The sequence below is a fragment of the Pygocentrus nattereri genome, chromosome 19 (assembly GCF_015220715.1).
Source record: "Pygocentrus nattereri isolate fPygNat1 chromosome 19, fPygNat1.pri, whole genome shotgun sequence".
NCBI lineage: Eukaryota > Metazoa > Chordata > Actinopteri > Characiformes > Serrasalmidae > Pygocentrus > Pygocentrus nattereri.
The window spans coordinates 15,028,370-15,049,733 of record NC_051229.1 but is presented as its reverse complement, the minus strand read 5'-3'; the positions used below and the strand labels follow the sequence as shown (position 1 = coordinate 15,049,733).

Below are 21,364 nucleotides of genomic sequence, written 5' to 3'. Positions count from 1 at the left end.
AGAGATGAAGACCTGTAGCTAATTTATATCAAAATATCGTATATATTTTATGACTAAATACCAAACGTTGTTTTCATAACACATTTATATCATTATCCTGAAACTCTAAAGTCCAGGAAACATTGTTCATTTTGTATTCCTTGTTTTTGTGTCCTTTGATGCTGTCTCATTGGTGTGAACTGAGCTGTGTTAAAATACACTATGTCGAAGTGTATTTTCCCAAGTGTAATCTTACATTAAACACCCAATATCTTTCATTTTCTTGCATTTCACTTTTTTCTAAGGCTCTCTTATGACAGATTGTATTAACCAAAACACTTAAAATTAATTTTTATATGACTATTTCCCAACCTTTCTTTATTTTTTAGAAATAACCAGATTGTTTTTATTAACTTTAAGACTGGACCTCTGTTCTGAGTGGCTAAACTGTATTGTGCCCCATTCAAAAAGGAGTATAGTACAGGCTGAAACGCTTCAGTGTTCAAAGCAAGCTGTTTTTCATATGGAATGTGTGGACTGGGAGGTGAACAGTGCGTTTTGAAACTTTAACAAAGTTGACGTTACATGAACCTCTAAAAAAGCATTTATTCTCCAATATATAGGCCCTTTCATGTAGTCCATTTCACAGAGATGTATCTCATTCTTTTACACTTAAATGCTCAGTAATATATGGGTCATTCCACTAGAATGGTTCAAATTGGACTTTGACATTTTCAAATTTTTTGCTTAAATGTATCATTGATATGTATACCTCACAGTCAAACATGTAACGGGGTTGAGTGTGACGGGGTTGTGATTTTTGCACAAAATGGCCGCTGCTCTACATACTGTATAATAGAGAGAGAGCACATGGCATGCATGAAATTCAAAATTAGCATATAGTTTTGAAATAAAAAAAACTTTTTTTATAAGTAATATTTTTCTATCTTTTTTTCATGTGACGGTGTTGAGTCACTGAGTTTGGCGACCACAATATCACAAGATAAATGACCAAAATTAAATAAAAGAAGGAAGCCACTTGCCTGTCTTTACTGTCCTATTGTCCAAAAGACTTGAGTGATGTCACTTCTTGATGTATATGGATCATATGGATCATACCATTGTTTTTGTGGGGGAGATTCATTTGTGTTACGGGGTTGAGGGGTTACTTAGGTACAGAACTAAATAATGTGATTTTAATAAATAATTATCAATTAATTTTGAAAAATAATATCACAAACAATTAAACACAGACAGTTGTTTAGGTTGACATCAAAATATATGGACTTTTTTATAGTTGTATTTGGTATATTCTAAGTATACTTTCGTTGAAGGCCATGAGGGACATGACAAAATAGGTGGTGTCAGCAAAAATAAATAAATAAACAAAGTTCTAGTTAAAATATAGATTTTTGTGACCCAGTAGATAAAATACACCTAAAGAGGAGATGAGGACTCCAAATTTCCATGGAATGACCCATATATATATATATATATATATATATATATATATATATATATATATATATATATACACTGCTCAAAAAATAAAGGGAACACTTAAACAACACAATATAACTCCAAGTAAATCAAACTTCTGTGAAATCAAACTGTCCACTTAGGAAGCAACACTGATTGACAATCAATTTCACAGCTGTTGTTCAAATGGAATAGACAACAGGTGGAAATTATTAGCAATTAGCAAGACATACTGAATAAAATGGCAGTTAGTAGTGCAGCTCATCGGCAGCTCATTAGGCAGGTACTGCAGCTCATCCAGGATGGCACATCAATGCGAACTGTGGCAAGAAGGTTTGCTGTGTCTGTCAGTGTAGTGTCCAGAGGCTGGAGGCGCTACCAGGAGACAGACCAGTACACCAGGAGACATGGAGGAGGCCATGGAGGAGGAGCAGGAGGAGCACTGCCAGAGCCCTGCAAAATGACCTCCAGCAGGCCACAAATGTGCATGTGTCTGCACAAACGGTTAGAAACCGACTCCATGAGGATGGTATGAGGGCCCAACGTCCACAGATGGGGATTGTGCTCACAGCCCAACACCGTGCAGGACGCTTGGCATTTGCCAGACAACACCAGGATCGGCAAATTCGCCACTGGCGCCCTGTGCTCTTCACAGATGAAAGCAGGTTCACACTGAGCACATGTGACAGACATGACAGAGTCTGGAGACGCCGTGGAGAGCAATCTGCTGCCTGCAACATCCTTCAGCATGACCGGTTTGGCAGTGGGTCAGTAATGGTGTGGGGTAGCATTTCTTTGGAGGGCCGCACAGCCCTCCATGTGCTCGCCAGAGGTACTGAGATGAGATCCTCAGACCCCTTGTGAGACCATATGCTGGTGCGGTTGGCCCTGGGTTCCTCCTAATGCAGGACAATGCTAGACCTCATGTGGCTGGAGTGTGTCAGCAGTTCCTGCAAGATGAAGGCATTGAAGCTATGGACTGACCCGCCCGTTCCCCAGACCTGAATTCGATTGAGCACATCTGGGACATCATGTCTCGCTCCATCCACCAACACCACATAGCACCACAGAATGTCCAGGAGTTGCTTTAGTCCAGGTCTTGGAGGAGATCCCTCAGGAGACCATCCGCCATCAGGAGCGTGCCCAGGCGTTGTAGGGAGGTCATACAGGCACGTGGAGGCCACACACAATACTGAGCCTCATTTTGACTTGTTTTAAGGACATTACATCAAAGTTGGATCAGCCTGTAGTGTGTTTTTCCACTTTAATTTTGTGTGTGACTCCAAATCCAGGCCTCCATTGGTTAATACATTTGATTTTCATTGATTTTTGTGTGATTTTGTCAGGACATTCAACTTTGTACATTCAATGAATGTTTCATTCATTCAGATCTAGGATGTTATTTGAGTGTTCCCTTTATTTTTTTGAGCTGTGTGTGTGTGTGTGTGTGTATATATATATATATATATATATATTACATACAGTACTGTGGACTTGGAACACTTCATTTAATTTCCTATTGAAATTGACTCAGAATTTAAGTGAATTTAAGTAAGTTCTTCATTTTCAAGAGATATTTCTAACATAAGATTCGTTATTCCTTATGTACTTGTGTAAGAGAGAGGGAAGTCAAGGGAAAATTTGAAAAACAGGATTTTCCAAAACTACAAAAAAGTCTTGAAAGATAAAGAAAAATGACTCCCTAAAAACTGTGCAAGACCTTGTAGACCACCAAAACTGTCACGGTCAAATAAACAACTCATAGCTTTCATCTTAAAGAGAGAGGAGAAAATCAGGCTCCACTCTTGCTTCAGATCTGAAAAAATCCACAGGTGTTTTTGACCATCCTTCCACTGTGAGAAGACGAGTCAGCGCTATGAGACTGAAAGGATGTGTAGAAATGTAGTTGTGTGAAGCCCAGACACCACTGAATGTATGAGATTACTTGAATCATTAGAGGCAGAAAATTTCCCTGTAGATTTATTTGAAAAACTAAAAGCAAGTCTTCAAAAAAAGAATGGAAGCTGTAATAAAGGCAAAGTGTGCACACAGTAAATACTGACATTATATTTAGTTGTTGAGATTATTTTGGAATTTTCTGTTAAATGTTTGTTGCTTTATGCTGATGTTAAAAAAAAATCAATAACTTGTACGTAATGACAGCTTTGACTGGAAATGAAATGGTCACCTCTCACTTTTGCATAGTACTTTATCACAGTTACAACCAAACAGAACTAAATCAGTTGTCTATGAAACAGATTCACTGTTCTTCTAGATAGTTTTATATATATATATACACACACACATACACACTATATTGCCAGAAGTATTCGTCTGCCTTCACACGCATATGAACTTGAGTGACATCTCATTCTTACTCCACAGGGTTTACCCTTAGCAGCTATAACAGCTTCAACTCTTCTGAGAAGGCTTTCCACGGGGTTTAGGAGTGTGTTTGTGGGAATTCTTGACATTCTTCCAGAAGCGCATTTGTGAGGTCAGACGAGAAGGCCTGGTTCAGCTTCCACTTTAATTCATCCCAAAGGTGCTCTTTGTCAGAGGTCAGAACTCTGCAGGCCAGTCAAGTTCTTCCACACCAAACTCATTCATCCATGTCTTTATGGATCTTGCTTTGTGCACTGGTGTTCAGTCATGTTGGAACAGAAAGAGATCATTCCCAAACTGTTCCCACAAAATTGGGAGCATGACATTGTCCAAAATGTCTTGGTACTGAAGCCCAAATCCTGAAAAACAACCTCACACCATAATCCCCCCTCCACCAAACTTTACACTAAGCACAATGCAGACAAGTACCGTTCTCCTGGCAACCGGTAAACCCAGACTTGTCCATTGGATTGCCAGATGGAGAAGCGTGATTCATCACTCCAGGGAATACGTCTCCACTGCTCTAGAGTCCAGTGGCGGTGCTTTACATTACTGCATTCGACACTTTGCATTGCGATTGGCGATGTAAGGTTTGCATGTAGCTGTAAGAAACCCATTCCATGAAGCTCTCTACACTGTTCTTCAGCTAATCTGAAGGCCACATGAAGTTTGAGTTCTGTAGTGATTGACGCTGCAGAAAGTTGGTGACCTCTGCACACCATGCGCCTCAGCATCCGCTGAATCTGTGCTGTCATTTTATGTGGCCTACCACTTTGTGGCCGAGTTGTTGTCGTTCCCAATCACTTTCCATTTTGTTATAATTCCACTGACAGTTGACTGTGGAATATTTGACAGCGAGGAAATTTCACGATTGCACAGGTGGCATCCCATCACGTTACCACGCTGGAATTCACTGAGCTCCTGAGAGTGACCCATTCTTTCACAAATGTTTGTAGAAGCAGTCTGCATGCCTAGGTGCTTAGTTTTATACACCTGTGACCATGGAAGTGATTAGAACACCTGAATTCAGTGATTTGGATGGGTGAGTGAATACTTTTGACAATATAGTTTACACACACACACACACACACACACACACACACACACACACACACACACACCAAAGGGTTCTCCATAGAGTGTTTATGGTTTGATATAGAAACAATTCCTTTTCTAAAGAATGAACCATCATTTTTAAGTGTGTATAGAAGAACTGGGTTTTTGTCAATCTTCATACAGTAAAGTCCATTAAAAGAACAAAAGTCAAATGGGGTACAAAGTTAGGGTTAGACACTCAGACAAAAATGTACCAGTACAGGAATAAAAATAGCATTATGGTTGATTTCTTTTATGACAATTTGAGAATTGCCCATTTCATTTATTTAATTTTTACTTATTTAAAACCTAAACCCAAAACACCTTTTAAAAAATTACATTCCAACTTGCAGCAAACTCTTAAACAAAACACTAACAATGAAACCATATAGTGAACATTATAATACAGTGAACATATATTTTTTTAACTGAGCATTGGTTCTTTAGCCAAGTTAGTGCATGCCATCTTAAACTAATGGCTCAAACAATACCTTAAGTCACCAAAAATAATTTAAAGTATGACCACTAAAAGTCATGATTTATAAAACACAAAGATCAGGCAATAGTTTTTATCTTTGGATTATTTTCATTCACATGGACTCCGTTACTTGGAACACGGTGGTAACCATTGGTAAGTCTGGCATCCTTTGTGAGTATGTCATTGTAGATTGGGTTGTCAAGGTGATGCATGAAGCTGTTCTTCATTTTGTGCTCTAGCTGCATATGGTTCTGAGGTGGGAGTCCAAGGCACGCCCTGTTTGGCAAAAAGTAACAAAGAAAATTAATATCGGTCAAAACAACGCAGCATTTTTTAAAACCACAATGTGAAAAGCGAACTACTGTTTTCGGTATATGGCACTGAAATGTATTAACGAATAAATGAACTGTCTTGTACCTCATGATATTTTCAATGCAGGCTCGCTGGCGGAAGAAGGCGTTGACCACTGGTGCCCCTGTTGGTACAAGTGGGGCCTTGCAGAGGAAGCTGAGGATGGATAGGACACTGTGGAAGGACTGGAAGGCTGTGTCCTCTTGTGTGCAAAACATGATTCTCTGACACAGCTCAGTCAGGATGACCAGGTCCAGGATGATCGGGCTGGCCAACAGGGAGTCCTGAAAAAAAAAAAAAAAAAAAAAAAACACAGTAAGTAGTTAGATTCTTCTTACAAACCCAACTCAGGTTTCAAAAGGCAAGGGCATGAGTATACAGACTTGGCTTCTCACTGGAAAAGTTTTATTAAATCAGAAGACTCAAATGAACACGGTTCAAATGAAGATCTGTATTTTGAAGTATTTACAGTTAAACTGATTTCTATAATTAATTTCCACAATCGTTAGAATAATTCTATAACTTCTAAAAACAACTTAAGTATAATGTATTAATTCCTCAGTAGTGTGTGCATGGCAATGGGTCCCCAAGACTGGAGTCAAAAACCCTTCCCCTACTGCATATACTGTTTCATGAAACATTTTTCTACATTATTTTTCACATGTAGCTCATTGTAATCCTGTGGAAAACATTCTAAACATTTACATGATACCACTTTTGTGTATGTAAATGAAAGAGGATATACGATTTAAGTTGGATACAAAATTCTTTGGTTGTTTACATTTTTTATATTTTTGCCATGTTTCATTTCTTGACACAAACAAATGTAAAATGATGCAGACTTGAGCCTGTTGGTACTGAATGTACAGGTAATTCTTTATGTAAATAACTGATGAATGATGTAAATATCTAATTATAGTAAAGTAACAGTAAACTTGAGGCTTCTTATGGTAAAATCAACACTAGATGGCATTGCAGACCAGCATAAACACTTTACTGTCACTACACATTATCTTGTGCTATGCTGGCTCCACTCCAAGGTATCCCTTTGACTTGCAGCTGCTATCTAAAATATTTTTGAACTGTTTAGTGTTACACAGGACACTGGCTGCTTGACAGAAAATCAAGAATCAACATCAACCTCTGCTATTCCAGAGCACTCCAACTGGATGAATGTCTTGTGCTTCAAGTCCAAAGAAGTACAACCCCAATTCCAGTGAAGTTGGGACGTTGTGTAAAACATAAATAAAAACAAAATATGATGATTTGCAAATCCTTTTCAACCTATATTCAATTGAATACACTACAAAGACAAGATATTTAATGTTCATATTGACAATATTATCATATTGTTTTTTGCAAATATTCACTCATTTTGAATTTGGTGCCTGCAACACGTTCCAAAGAAGTTGGGACAGGGGCAACAAAAGACTGGGAAAGTTGAGGAATACTAAAAAAAAAAACCCACCTGTTTGGAACATTCCACAGGTGAACAGGTTAACTGGGTTAAAAGGGAGCATCCTTGAAAGGCTCAGTTATTCACAAGCAAGGATGGGGCAAGGTTCACCACTTAGCCACAGCGGATCATCTGCCTCCATCTTGCCCTATCCATTGCCTCCTCTACTTTCACACCAACCATCTCCATGTCCACCTTCATTACATCCATAAACCTTCTCTGAGGTCTACCTCTTCTCCTTCTACCCGGCAGCTCCATCTCCAACATTCTTTGCCCAATATATCCACTATTCCTCCTCAAAACATGTCCAAACCATCTCAACCTGGCCTCTCTGGCTTTATCTCCAAACTGCTCCACCTTCACTGTCTCTCTGATCTGATAATTTCTAATCTTGTCCAGCCTTGTCACTCCCAACGAAAATCTCAGCATCTTCACCCCCGCCACCTCCAGCTCAGCCTCCTGTCTTTTAGACAGAGCCACAGTCTCCAAACCATACATCATAGCAGGACGCACTACTGTCTTGTAAACCTTCCCTTTCACTCTTGCTGCTATCCTTCTGTCACACATCAGCCCTGACATCCGTCTCCACCCACTCCATCCTGCCTGCACCCTCTTCTACACCTCTTTTCTACACTGTCCATTGCTCTGGATGGTTGACCCAAGATATCTGAAGTCATCCACCTTTACGACCTCTACTCCTTGCATCTTCACCTTTCCACCCGCCTCCCTCTAACTCACACACGTGTCTTATCTCTACTGACCTTCATTCCTCTCCTCTACAGTGCAAACCTCCACCTCTCCAGATTCTCTTCCACCTGCTCTCTACTCTCACCACAGATTACAATGTCATCTGCAATCATCATGGTCCATGGAGCCTCCTGCCTGACCTCATCTGTCAACCTGTCCATCACCACTGTAAACAAGAAGGGGCTCAAAGCTGATCCCTGATGTAACCCTATCTTCACCTTGAAACCATTTGTCACTCCAACTGCACACCTCACCACTGTCTCACTATCCTCATACATGTCCTGCACCACCCTAACATACTTTTCAGCTACACCTGACTTCCTCATACAGTACCACAGTTCCTGTCTTGGCACCCTATCATATGCCGTCTCTAGATCCACAAAGACACAATGTAGCTCCTTCTGACCTTCTCTGTACTTCTCTACCAACACTCTCAATGCAAAAATTGCATCTGTGGTACTCTTTCTGGGCATGAAACCAAACTGCTGCTCACTGCTCTGGACCTCTTGCCTTAGCCTTGCTTCAACAACTCTTTCCCATACCTTCAAGGTGTGGCTCATCAACTTATACGCCTTCCTCCTCTCCTGTTTGATGGTCTTCGACCTACAGTAGTCCAATTTCCACCGGCACCCTGCTGGTCAACAGCACCGGAGGCGGTCGTTGTTAACCCGGGCCTTGAGCGATCCGGTATGGCAATCATATTTGTGATCCGCATGATAGTTTTGGCACAAGTTTTACACCGGATGCCCTTCCTGACGCAACCCTCACCATTTATCCGGGCTTGGGACCGGCACCAGAAGTACACAACGTACACCCCTAATGGCTGGTTTATAATCTACAGTCCATAATATCATCAAAAGATTCAGAGAATCTGGAGAAATCTCTACAAGTAAGTGGCATGGCAGAAAACCAACACTGAATGCCCCTGACCTTTGATCCCTCAGGCAGCACTACATTAAAATCCAACATCATTCTGTAACGGATATTACCACATGGGCTCAGGAACACTTCAGAAAACCACTGTCAGTGAACACAGTTCGTCGCTCCATCTACAAATGCAAGTTAAAACTCTGCCATGCAAAGCGAAAGCCATATATCAACAACACCCAGAAATGCCGCCAGCTTCTCTGGGCCCGAGCTCATCTGAGATGGACTGACGTAAAGTGGGAAAGTGTCCTGTGGTCTGACGAGTCCACATTTCAAATTGTTTTTGGAAATCATGGACGTCGTGTCCTCCGGGCCAAAGAGGAAAAGGACTGTCCGGATTGTTATCAGCGCAAAGTTCAAAAGCCAGCATCTCTGATGGTATGGGGGTGTGTTAGTGCCCATGGCATGGGTAACTTGCACATATGTGAATGCACCATTAATGCTGAAAGGTACATACAGATTTTGGAGCAACATATGCTGCCATCCAAGCAGCGTCTTTTTCAGGGACGTCAAGCCACATTCTGCACGTGTTACAACAGTGTGGCTTCGTAGTAAAAGAGTGTGGGTACTAGCCTGGCCTGCCTGCAGTCCAGACCTGTCTCCCATTGAAAATGTGTGGCGCATTATGAAGCGCAAAATACGACAACGGAGACCCCGGACTGTTGAGCAACTGAAGTTGTACATCAAGCAAAAATGGGAAAGAATTCCACCAACAAAGCTTCAACAATTAGTGTCCTCAGTTCCCAAACGCTTATTGAGTGTTGTTAAAAGGAAAAGTGATGTAACACTGTGGTAAACATGCCCCTGTCCCAACTTCTTTGGAACGTGTTGCAGGGATCAAATTCAAAATGAGTGAATATTTGCAAAAAACAATAAAGTTTATCTGTTTGAACATTAAATATCTCGTCTTTGTAGTGTATTCAATTGAATATAGTTTAAAAAGGATTTGCAATTCATCATATTCTGTTTTTATTTATGTTTTACACAATGTCCCAACTTCATTGGAATTGGGGTTGTATATGAAAAAGCACGTATATGATACTAAAACTGAGTCTAACATTAATTCCTGCAAAGTTTAAACGGAAAACATTACAAGGAAAAAATATGATGAAACATTTTTAAAATTAGACCATTAATTTGGCCTAATATTCTGATGAGCAAGTGTGACTGACAGTTCTCAAACATTCCCACCCTGCAACGCTAGTGAAGCAGAACTAAACACAGTTGTAACATATTAAAAGAAGGAAAGTTTCTTATTCACTTGACTACTGGATGTGCATTAAGGGAATGTTTCTCTCTCAGGTATGCTTGCTAGTCTAGCTTCTGTTAGTCATTAAATTTAATGCAGCGAGTTTCCCCGACCTGAACAGAGAGAGAAAAGTTGTTGGGGAACAGTTCTGTGAAAGCTGCGTGGGCAGCACAATCCACATCAGCATTGTGGACATTGTAAAGTTATTCACAGGGCATACTTGGTACATGTATATTGCTTGCCCATAAGATACAGATTAACCTGAGAAACAAGCGAGATTTCGGTTCTTTCAAGCTTTAAGCTGTCAAGCTTTTGTGAGAAAGCTTGGTTTGTGAAATGCCTCCAAGAGATTGCATGGTTGCATCTACTGACCCAAATCATAGGTATGTGTACTTTTTCTCATTTAGGAAATGGGCTTGCTGTCCCACCATAACAAACAAGATGGTTTGTTTGGTTCGTCATTCAGCTAAGAACTTACCTCACAGGTGTTGTGCAGGGCAATGGTGTTGGTGCCACCCATCATTATCTCTGAAGTATACTCATCCATCGCCCTTTTACTGTCTCCCACACAGGGAACATACTTAATCACCACCTAGTCACAAATGATACAGCACAACTCAAAAAACATGTCAAGAGCCCATCCATCAACAGAAAGTCATAGACAAAGTTTTTCTAACAGAAAATAAGTTATTATATCCTCTACAGAGGACACATTTTCTAAGGCACAATATAGTTTACAATAGGTTTATTTGCTGAATTTAAGATGCTGGAAAATAATAAAGCAGCACATAAGTTACAGCACATTTTATCTTTTATGTTTTCTTTTACTTCCTATCTAATATGTTAAAAAGCAGAAATAGTGCACTAAAATCTGTAGAAAATGGCATTTGCAATGACTGTATACTGAATCAGTGCTACAGCACTTTTCATTATAATCTCTATCTGCAACATCTGTAGCATAGCATGGAATAACAGCACCTGCCCACTGGCGTCCATTATAATTAAGTTTTAACTTCATCGGTTTTCTGTCCTTTTACTACAGCCAAACGTCAAAATTACTGTCTGCAATAATCAAAAGAACAATACAGATGGGGCAGATAGAGATTAGACTGAGAATCACTGGAAAATTACTTTTACACTTAAACTACACCTGCCCTCTCAGACATACTTCCATTCTCTGTAAAACAAGGGCAATAAAACTGCCAAATACTCATCCACTTCACCACACTCTATTACTTATGTACAGAGCGCACATATAAAGTAGTTTATAAAATGTATCGTGTGAATTATTTCTAAAGCAACAGGCACAAATGCCATTTAAAAAAAAAAAAACAACACCAAAAACTGACTGTTCACTTCCATGCCATATACACTTACACAGTGGTCAGGTTTCTCCCCAGGCTTGTAGAGCACAGGGTTAGATTGCACCATGTCGTCCACCACATTGCTCTTGGAAATCTCCTTAGAGCGGAACTGCTGGGGTGCAGAGAGATTCATGCCATCGTTATTCCCCAGATGATTGTAGCTCACAATGGAGGTCGGCTGCAGAGAAGATGACAAAGTGAATGATTACTAAAAATGTAGCATCCTGAAAACGTACAATTTTACAGTTACACTGACAGTCTGACATGATTAAGTGCTTTAATCTGGTTAACATGTTTAGAGTTTTTTTTTTTTTTATTTGTTCTAATGTTTAAATGCATTTACTTGATTACATAGCAAGTTGCATAATGAATCACATGTAAATTTACAATCTTTACTGACATGAAATTTTGACTTCTGTCTGTTTTAAGTCAAGCAACAACAAAAAACAAAAAACTATGCACAATAACTATCAAATTCAAATTATAATATCTTCTACTGACAAACAAAAATATGGTACATTTAGAATCTACACTTGTGACAATTTGTTATTAATTTGTTATTCTCAACAATAACTGACTTCTAAGAGTCAAACCGTTTCTCAGGCAGAATTTTTTATTTGGTTCCATTTCTAAATTTCAGTACACATTTCAGTTTGTGTGCAAAATATTAAACTTATGCAAAGCTACAATCACTTACCTTGATGCCTGAACTGACTAGAAAATCCACCAGAACGGACTTCAGTTTCGTCTGGCCTGATTTAAAGTCATCTCCGCCTATGAAAACCCCATGCTGAATAGCCAGTTCCACTGCCCCCGGCACAAAGGTGTTCTGAGGGGAGCCATTGATGTAGGCACAGCCTTCCTGAATACTAGCCACTGCAAAGAGTGTGGATGGAGATACCTCTCCTCCAGTCTATGAGGAAGAAGAGATTGCAGGAAGAAAAAAAAAAGAAAAAAGTGTGTTCAGATTATTTGTATGAAATTATTACTCAGTAATGCAGCCCTAAGACATTTAATTGAAACAACGATTGAATAGTAAATAGTATCAGTTTTCAGCCAGTAATGATGTTCATTTTGTTGCAGTTACCTCATCATTTCCACAATGGTAACATAATGTAACATGGATATTTTATGTAGTTAAACAGGTGAGAGTATGACTAAAAGCATATTTTCTATATATTTTCTCCATAGCAATACTATACTTTTCATACTAACCTATGAATTAATGTATTATGTCAATGAATTCACATCTGTTTTATTTCAATCACCCTTTCAGTGACTGTGAGCACCATATTGAAGCATATAGTTAACTCACAGTGAGAGATCATCAGGCATAGCCTTCACAGAGCAGGGTTAGTTTTAACAAAGTGTTATAATAAAGTCTGTCAAGGGAGACACTGGGAGAATTCCATGTGCCCCACATAAATTCAAAAGTTTTTTTTTTTAATACACAAATATCAGATTGTCTCCATTTGTAATAGAGATGTGTATGTTGCTTAAAAATGATACATTTTGATCAAATACTTTTTTAAATATCAAATTGGCAGGCTGTGCCCCACTCTCCCTCACATTACATATAAGTATTTTTCTGTGTCATTTTGGACACACAATGGTTTAAAAACATGGTTTTACAAGGTTTTGATATGGCAACAAAACATGCTTATTGGTCATTAACGTACACCAAGTGGTTTAGGAATGATAAATCCAACAAAAACTGTGGTTTAAGATGGGAAAACTACAAGTTATTAGCCAAGAATGAAGGCGAGGCAGGGTGCAAAAATGTCTTTGTCTTCAGGAATCATGGCTACCATGTCTTACCAGGGAACTCCCATTTCTATTTTTACCACATATTAGAACCATATTAACTCTGATTCCAACAAAAGCCTGCATGCCACAATCGCAGATTATAACGCGGTGACTATCCAAGTAATTTACAGATTAACTAATTAAATTATCAAAATAACGTTTTTGAAAATCTGCAATGAATTTGAACTAAAACTATATAAAGCCGTTTACAGATTCTGAAACATATGGAAAAAAGAAGACCCAATTATTTCTGCAAAAATGACATGCGTTTTGTAAGTTCATTATAGTTAACAGAATCATAATGCTTGTTGTATTTAAACTCTGCACAAATTATAGTATTACTCTTCATGTTAAAGTATTGGTTGGACACAGGAGGGTTAAAATCTTGGAACAGCCAAAAGAAAATTCACCCATCAGGTTATTCACCAATCATTACATTATTTAGAAAGAGATATTTTATTGATCCCAAAGGAAATTTAGCAGCCAGTAGCAGACACACAACACTGTACAGTAACCATAATAAGGGTGTAGACATATAACAAGTATACCAAATCCTATCTACAGGCATATATACAAATAGAAATAATAAAATCTGTGCTAATACCTATAACCTGAGATGAGAGATGCAGTGCAATAATGGCTGTACAAGAATTTACAGGTAATGGCACATAATGACCATACTGAATGAATAAATGAATTTGTGCATTTATTGTACCAAATACAGTGTCTAGTGTCCAGATGTGCAAGATGTGCAATGAGGTATGCAGAAAGTGCACTATGTGCAGCACGCTGTCTATATGTGCAGATGAATAGAGAAACGAGATAAGCATGAGATTCAGATTCAGTCCTCCTCTCTCCCTCCACCCTTCTCTGCTGGGCCCATCTTCAAGAGTTGAAGAGCCTGATGGCTCTGGGGACCTCCTGAATCTGTCGGTTGAGCAGCTCTGTGACAGCAACCTGCCACTAAACATGCTCCTCCTGTCCATGAGCTTGTCCAGTCGCATCTCGTCTCTCCTTTTTATGCTTCCTCCCCTGCACACCACAGCATTTAAAAAAAAAAAAGAAAAGACAGCTGCCTTCCATGGTCTGATAGAACAACTGCAGGAGCTTCCTACAGATGTTAAAGGACCTCAGCCTCCTCAGGAAGTAGAGCCTGCTTTGACCCTTCCTGTACAGGATGTCGGTGTTGGCTGACCAGTCCAACCCATCATCCAGTTGCAGCCCGAGATACCTGTAGGTCATTACCCTCTCCACTTCAACCCCCCCCAATAGAGACTGGCTGTGTGGGTGGTCTAACCCTGCAAAGGTCCACTACTATCTCCTTGGTCTTGGCAGTGTTCAGAAGCAGGTTTTTCCCATGGCACCACTCCGCAAAGTCCTTCACAAGGGTCTTGTACTCCTCCTCCTCCTGCTCCCCCCTTACACAAGCCACAATGGCAGGATCATCCGAAAACAGGTAGACCAGGTTGTGGTCAGATTTTCCCAGAGGGGGCAGGGGTGTGGTGACGTATGCATCCTTCACATTGGCATAAAGCAGATCAATTGTCCTGTTCTTCCTGGTGGGGTAGTCTACATACTGGTAAAAAGATGTGAGCACTGAGTCCAGTGTAACATGATTAAAATCACCAGAGATGGCAATGAAAGCTTCATGGAGCTGGGGCTGCAGTCTCGCGATGGTAGCATGTATGATGTCACACGCCATCTCAGTGTCCGCGCGAGATGGAACGTAACCAAACAAAGAGCAATGGCATGTGATGGCTACCCTAGGGACATAATAGGGACGAAGACTTACTGCCATAACTTTAATATCCCAACTGCAGATTATCTCCTTCACAGTCACATGTCCTGGGTTACACCATCTGATGTCAACAAAGAGCACGAGTCCCCCACCTTTGCTTTTGCAGCTCAGTTTAGCGTCCCTGTCCGCTCTCATGGTGGTGAAGCCGGGAATGTCCACGTTAGCATCGGAAATGTTGCCGGTTAGCCACGTTTCCGTGAGACAGACTACATTCCCAGTATAAACGTTGATTACAAACCAGTGCCGCTAGTTCGTCTGTCTTGTTGGCCAAAGAGCTCACATTCCCCATCACCACCAAAGGAATAGATGGTTTGTACCTCCAGCATTTCTCCATGCGCTTAGCCTTTAGCTTAGTGCCGGCTCTGCACCCCCGATAGGTCCTCCTCAGCTTCCCCGGAATGGAGTGCATTGTGCCAGCGCGACTCTTTGTTCGCAGCGCTAGCAGCTCTTCATGTTTATTTCTTTAAGTTATTTCTACCCATATGCATGAAAACAGGCTCCATGTCCTTCATACAAACAAAACCGTCACTAAAAAGTAATATACTCAAACAGAAAAAAGAAAAAGTGAAAAAACAGTACACAAAAACACAGAGCTACTGGAAAGGCTGCCACTCACAGCAGCGCCGGAAGATCAAGGTATAACCAATGGTAGAGCTAGCTTGACTAACGTCAAACTAACCCAAACATATTCAGAGAAAAATGTATTAATGTGTCTGTTACAAGCTTCAAATATCTGTACTTATCCTGAACAAACAAAAAATGTTCATGTCCATTACTAGTATTTTACACACAACCACAAGCCCATGGGTGTGCTAACAAAAAAAGCACTAACACTCATAGTTCACCACTGGTTCTAGGTATTAAATGTCTGTTACCTGGATGGTGTTGAGAAGGTTCTCTGCAGTGTCATTGACACCAGGCACAATGTCACAGAATCTCTCTGTGTTTGCAGTCCACAGCACAATCACTTTGTCCACACCACTCTTCTCCTTGAAGTCACAGATATCTCTGCGGATCTGTTCCACCTGGACACACAACCAATCAGAATAAGTTATAGCCTGCTCTCAAAATCACAAACAGGAAATGCACTCACATAGCTGGAGGCAGCATTTGCTATTTTGGTACCTGCTCTGCCTTGGTGCCTGTGAGCACATGATCAGCTCTATGCTCCTGGTTAGCAGCAATGAACTCTGGGATGTAAATGGAGGGTCTTGGTTTGAGCTTGCTCATGTGTGGACGAAGCATCTCCTGAAGGCTCCAGTCCAGAACCTGAGCACGTTCCATGGCACGTCCAAGATCCATTGAAGAGATATCCCAACCTGAGATACAAGCAAAACATTAGCACCACAAAGTCCGAAGCTGCATGTACAAATACACAAATCCTGCCAGATATAGCTATTATGGTGTGGCTGTGAACCATTTTTTTTATCTAGGCCAATTTCTAGAAGAAAGCCCAAATTTACATCTGGAGGCCTATCATCCTGCTTTGGCTTAATTCCAAGCCTTCTCTCATAGATTGGTGAGTAATGTTTAGTTTTGTAATAACCTTGATGAACTGGATCTACTCTGGAAAATTACAGAGGAGATCAGGTGTTGTAAATTTCCACTGTAGGCCAAGCCTATACTATGCACTTTGTTTTGTATGGTAATTTCCAGCACTAGTAAAACATCACGGACTCACTGAACAAACCAGTAATACTGTTTTAGTATTTATACATACAAACAATGTGACACAAAACAATAACCTTTACAATGTACTATGTCAAGAACATCATAATGTACTCATGCCAGCCTTAAACCAAAGGACTTTTCAAGCAATTTCACTGTTGTAGGCCGAATTTCCAATGTCTGAACAAAATCATTAGAGTCCTGCTTGAGTCACATTGTGCTGGAGTCGCATTGTGTAAGACGGTCAGGATGGCCGTCTTAAGTCAGTCTCAATCAACCGTGTTATAAGTATTAATTCTTGGCTCATACAAATAGTGACATGCCAGGGCAAAGAAAGAGAGGGGGAGAGAGCAAGGACGAAAATGTGTGCATGATTGCCTGACCTCTCATTAAAAAGCAAAGCTGCTGCCTAAACCTAATATTATAAACAAGCTGTTTTAGTTCACTGAGGGTGTAATGTATAGAAACATGCAGAGTACTTTAAGAATGGAGTTATTGTAGAAGCATTTTTTTTCTTCCTTTGTTTGGCTGTGTTTTACAGTGGTTTATTGTTTTTTTTTATGATTTAGTTCATAACACTGAATCAACAATGCTAAATCGCAAATAAAAATGCTTTTTCAATGATGTGCAAATTTTTAAATTAAACAAAATAGTACTTATCTTTCTTTACCATCAAATATGATGTCATTAGGGTGCACCATTGGCAGCAGATCTCTAAAAGGTACAAAGACCTCTTCCTTTGGTCCTGACCCCAAGGACACAGTAGATGCCTCCAGCAAGGAGCCACAGTAATTGGCACTCTGTGGGGCAAAAAGTGGGGAAAAAAAAAAAAAAAACCACAAGAAAGAGTGGTAAGAAACAAGTTAGACAAGAGTTTGAGTTACTTTGATGATAAAACAATAATTAAAACCATGCCAATGAATTCTCTTCTATAAAGTGGATCTGAAATTCAGGTGCTGCACTCAGGCAATACTTATATTTTACTATAACTATTACACTAACCATCAATGACCAGTCAATGACCAATGAGAGTTTAGGAGCAATAACACAGAGCTGAAGAGAAATATTTCATGTCGACACACACAGCTGTGTGCAAGCGTTTGAACTCTAAACAAATTAGATGTTTAATGAAAAAAAAATCTCTACATGGAACTTAAATAGGACACTTTCCTGCAGCTAAGTTCACAGTTTGCATTTATTTGCAGAGTATGACAAAATTTTAATTTTGAACATGCCACAATTTAATTATTCAACACATTTAATAAATTACTAGTTAGATAATGCTAAATAAGTAGTAATTATACATTAAAAAATGTGTAAAACTCTTCTCTGTCAACCCATTTTCACTTTTAAAATTAACTAAACATGAGCAAGTGGGCTTAAATTTTGCAGACAACTGTAGCTTGGTTGTTTAAGCCTTTCCTACGAATGCTATGTTAGAACTTGATGGAGGGTGCTTTACCTTGATGCCACTCTTAGTTCTCCATGTCAGGCCAAGCTTATTGGCCAGAACAGAAGCTGTGACGGTGCTGCCATTGTTGCCACCCCAACCCACCAGCATCACTCCCAGCTTGGGCACAGCTCTCTCTGTGCGAAATATGTATTCAGTAGTGCGAGGAGTCACCTACAGACCCAAAGAGAAAAGCCAAAATATGATCATAGTGAAGTTCATTTGACTAGACTGATATTAACCATTTTATTTTATCTGACTACAGTTAGGATTAAATGAACATCAGTTCTGCATACGAAAGCCCAACTGAAATACCATTAGTGGTAATGTTCACCAACTACCCTCAGGGCTTCCACTGCTCTCATTGTCATGAGGTGAATAATCACTTTGTCCCATGAAGCTAAACAGCCTTCAGAGACACACCGTTCAATGGTCAATACATTATGTGTCTTTGCAGATAAAAAAAAATGCAAAGACATTGTGTTTCCTCGCAAAATGTTTGCAATTCATCAGCAACTTTTTGAAATCCTGTGCATTTCTTCTGCATACCCTTGGAAAAGATTTGCGTTCCAACACAAAATCTACTGCATATGCAAGGAAACCCAAAATGCAAAAAAAATCCAAAATGAAATTATGAGGGAAGGCAAAACATTCGCAAAAGAAAAAAAATATTGTGAGGGAATGCAAAACATTTATACGGCATTGCAATTGCAATTTTTTTAACCAAGGTCCCCTGGGAGCTCCTTACATCAGATAGCGCTCTGTCTCACCTTTTGGAACAGGGGTCAACGACTGACTGGAATCTATTGTAGCCACTCAATTCCTATTTTTTATGTTTAAATTACGTATTTGCTGGTGGCTAATTATTCTGGGGTTTCATTGTCTCATTGATTTTTGAAGGCTTATGTATAAGAGCATGATTAAGTGGCAGAAGCTCACCGTGTATGTGCCTCCATCTGTGGACACGGAGGTGGTGTGGTAGGAGTACTGAGACTCAATATACTGCTCAGTGTACCGCACACTCGGGCTGCTGATGCGAATTTTCTCAGGCATGATTAACAACCTTCAAAAAGACAATCACAAATAAAGAGTAAAACAACCAAGCATACAGTCGGTGATGTAATATGGATACAGATTACCTCAAGTGCACCTTTCCATTATTCTGAAATGAGCAAGCGGATTAAAAGTGCGTTTTAAATGACTCCGCGCACTGTGTAGGATTATCTGATAAACGGCACACCAGTTTAAACACGCTTAACCAAGAAGTAGGTTATTGTTCGATATTTTTCTAAGATAATGTTCAAAATGAAGCCCCGCTTCCCAAACAGTTTAAGCTAATTAACTAACTAGCCCGCTGCTAAAATGAAACACTGCTGCCTGAGTTTTCAGTGTAACGTTAATGCTAACTCACCTTTCACGATGATGCAAATCTATGGTCTGGTTCTTGAAACGGTGCCCTAAAAAAGGCTTTCCTGATACTTTGCGTAGTAAAAGATGATGGAAAAAAGTCTGAACTAAACGGTTTCTACTTCCCTGTGGGGTGATGAGCGCAGGGTGATGACTACTGCTTCCTCCTCAGATGCTCCGCGTTATAGCCGCCGGTTCTAGACGTTTCCACCATTTTATTCTTCCAGATCCTGAAGCTCCGCCCACCAGCCAATGAAAAGCGAGCTCTTACAAATTCTAGAATCTTCATAAGAACCGGTCCTCAGCTCATCAGAACCGGACACGTGAGACAATTTTGTTTTTAAAGGACACATTATGTAATAAAAGGATAACAAAAAACAAGAAATAAATACTAATCAGAGGAATGCAAGCAATATGAGAACACTTCATGCTTTAAAACCCTCAGTGCATGATGTAGACACAAGGCAAAAACACTGTAACTTTGGTACAATGCAGTTGTGCAAGCACAAGTGATGTCAACTAGGGATGCTCCACAGAAGTGTGTGACCTATTACTTTGAAAAATGAGAACTTCCTACATTTTTTCTATGTTTGGATTTAAAAGGGCCATCTCCTCCATTTTCTTGTAGGGGACCACTAATAACATTTATGTACTTTTATATACTTCAAAGTTAATGTAATACATCAAACACTTTTATTCCAGAAAGCTCTGAAAATTCTAGCCTTTTGTTTGTAAAATGAGCCCAGAATTTGCTGAGCGTGCAATGTTTGTCTAATGATGTAATTGCGTGATGCATGCTGGGTATTGCAGTGAGACAACGCTGACTGATGAAAAGATGAAAAAAAATATTGTTATTATTTATAATAATAATAATAATAATAATAATGATAATAATCTGGTGAAACCTGTAAGACTATGAGATACAGATGCTGTTTTAGGCCGGAATACCCTTTTGTATTTTGTGTTCTAACCCTTCAGTACACACATTCAGTAAACATGTATTACAAGTGCAGTAAGCTACCGTTCAGGGTGTCTAATTTGCCAATGTTTTCATAAGTTTTTTAGGACCCTAATCTGCAATTTGTGGTCAAACTGGTAGGTCACTTCTAACCTGCATAACTTCAGAATGGTTTAAGGTGCAAACATGATCCACATATCAGGACATTCAGCAGACCCACCCCTAACTAGCAGGCATCTAGCAGTGATGCCAGCATCAGTGAGTAATTTGACTCCAAAACCACCAAAATTCCTTATATTATTGCTATGCCTTTTGGCTTTCACATTCCAACATGTAAGCCAATAAAAGTGCAGTGTTCCATTCAACACAATGAGTGCACGTTCCCTCTTTCCCTCAAAATCACACAAGCAGGCCCTAAAATACATTTGAACAGATAAATAACAATAAATATGAAATATTATAAATTAATTATATCTGTTTTTCAGTTTACATTGATTTTGATTAATAAAAATATCTGATATTAAATATGCAACTCAATTTGTAATTAAAAATAAATTTGTCTTGCTGTGTATCAAAGTTTAGCACACAGCTTGAATCCAAAAGCACAGAAAATCAATAAAAAAAACATGCCCACCTTATGCTAATTGTTTATTTTTGCTCATAATAACCAACAGAATGAATCGCCACAAAATTACTGAATTACTTTCAGCTCACAGACACTCCAGACTAACAATTTCTAAAAAGGTTTCCTCATTGCAACTTGTTTT

The 21,364-nt window shown here is 39.5% G+C and overlaps 1 protein-coding gene across 1 annotated transcript; it reads right to left on the bottom strand.

Annotated features, from left to right (window-relative positions):
• Positions 1-4,903: 4,903 nt before the first annotated feature.
• LOC108427147 (inositol-3-phosphate synthase 1-A) lies at positions 4,904-19,851 on the bottom strand. Its single transcript, XM_017697099.2, has 11 exons — positions 19,644-19,851; positions 19,172-19,295; positions 18,245-18,406; positions 17,453-17,582; positions 16,240-16,433; positions 15,990-16,139; positions 12,208-12,423; positions 11,524-11,688; positions 10,625-10,738; positions 5,834-6,051; positions 4,904-5,692 (listed from the first exon to the last, which is right to left on the bottom strand). The coding sequence occupies exons 2-11, from the start codon at positions 19,283-19,285 to the stop codon at positions 5,494-5,496; spliced, it is 1,662 nt and encodes a 553-aa protein (XP_017552588.2). The 5' UTR covers positions 19,286-19,295; positions 19,644-19,851; the 3' UTR covers positions 4,904-5,493.
• Positions 19,852-21,364: the final 1,513 nt, after the last annotated feature.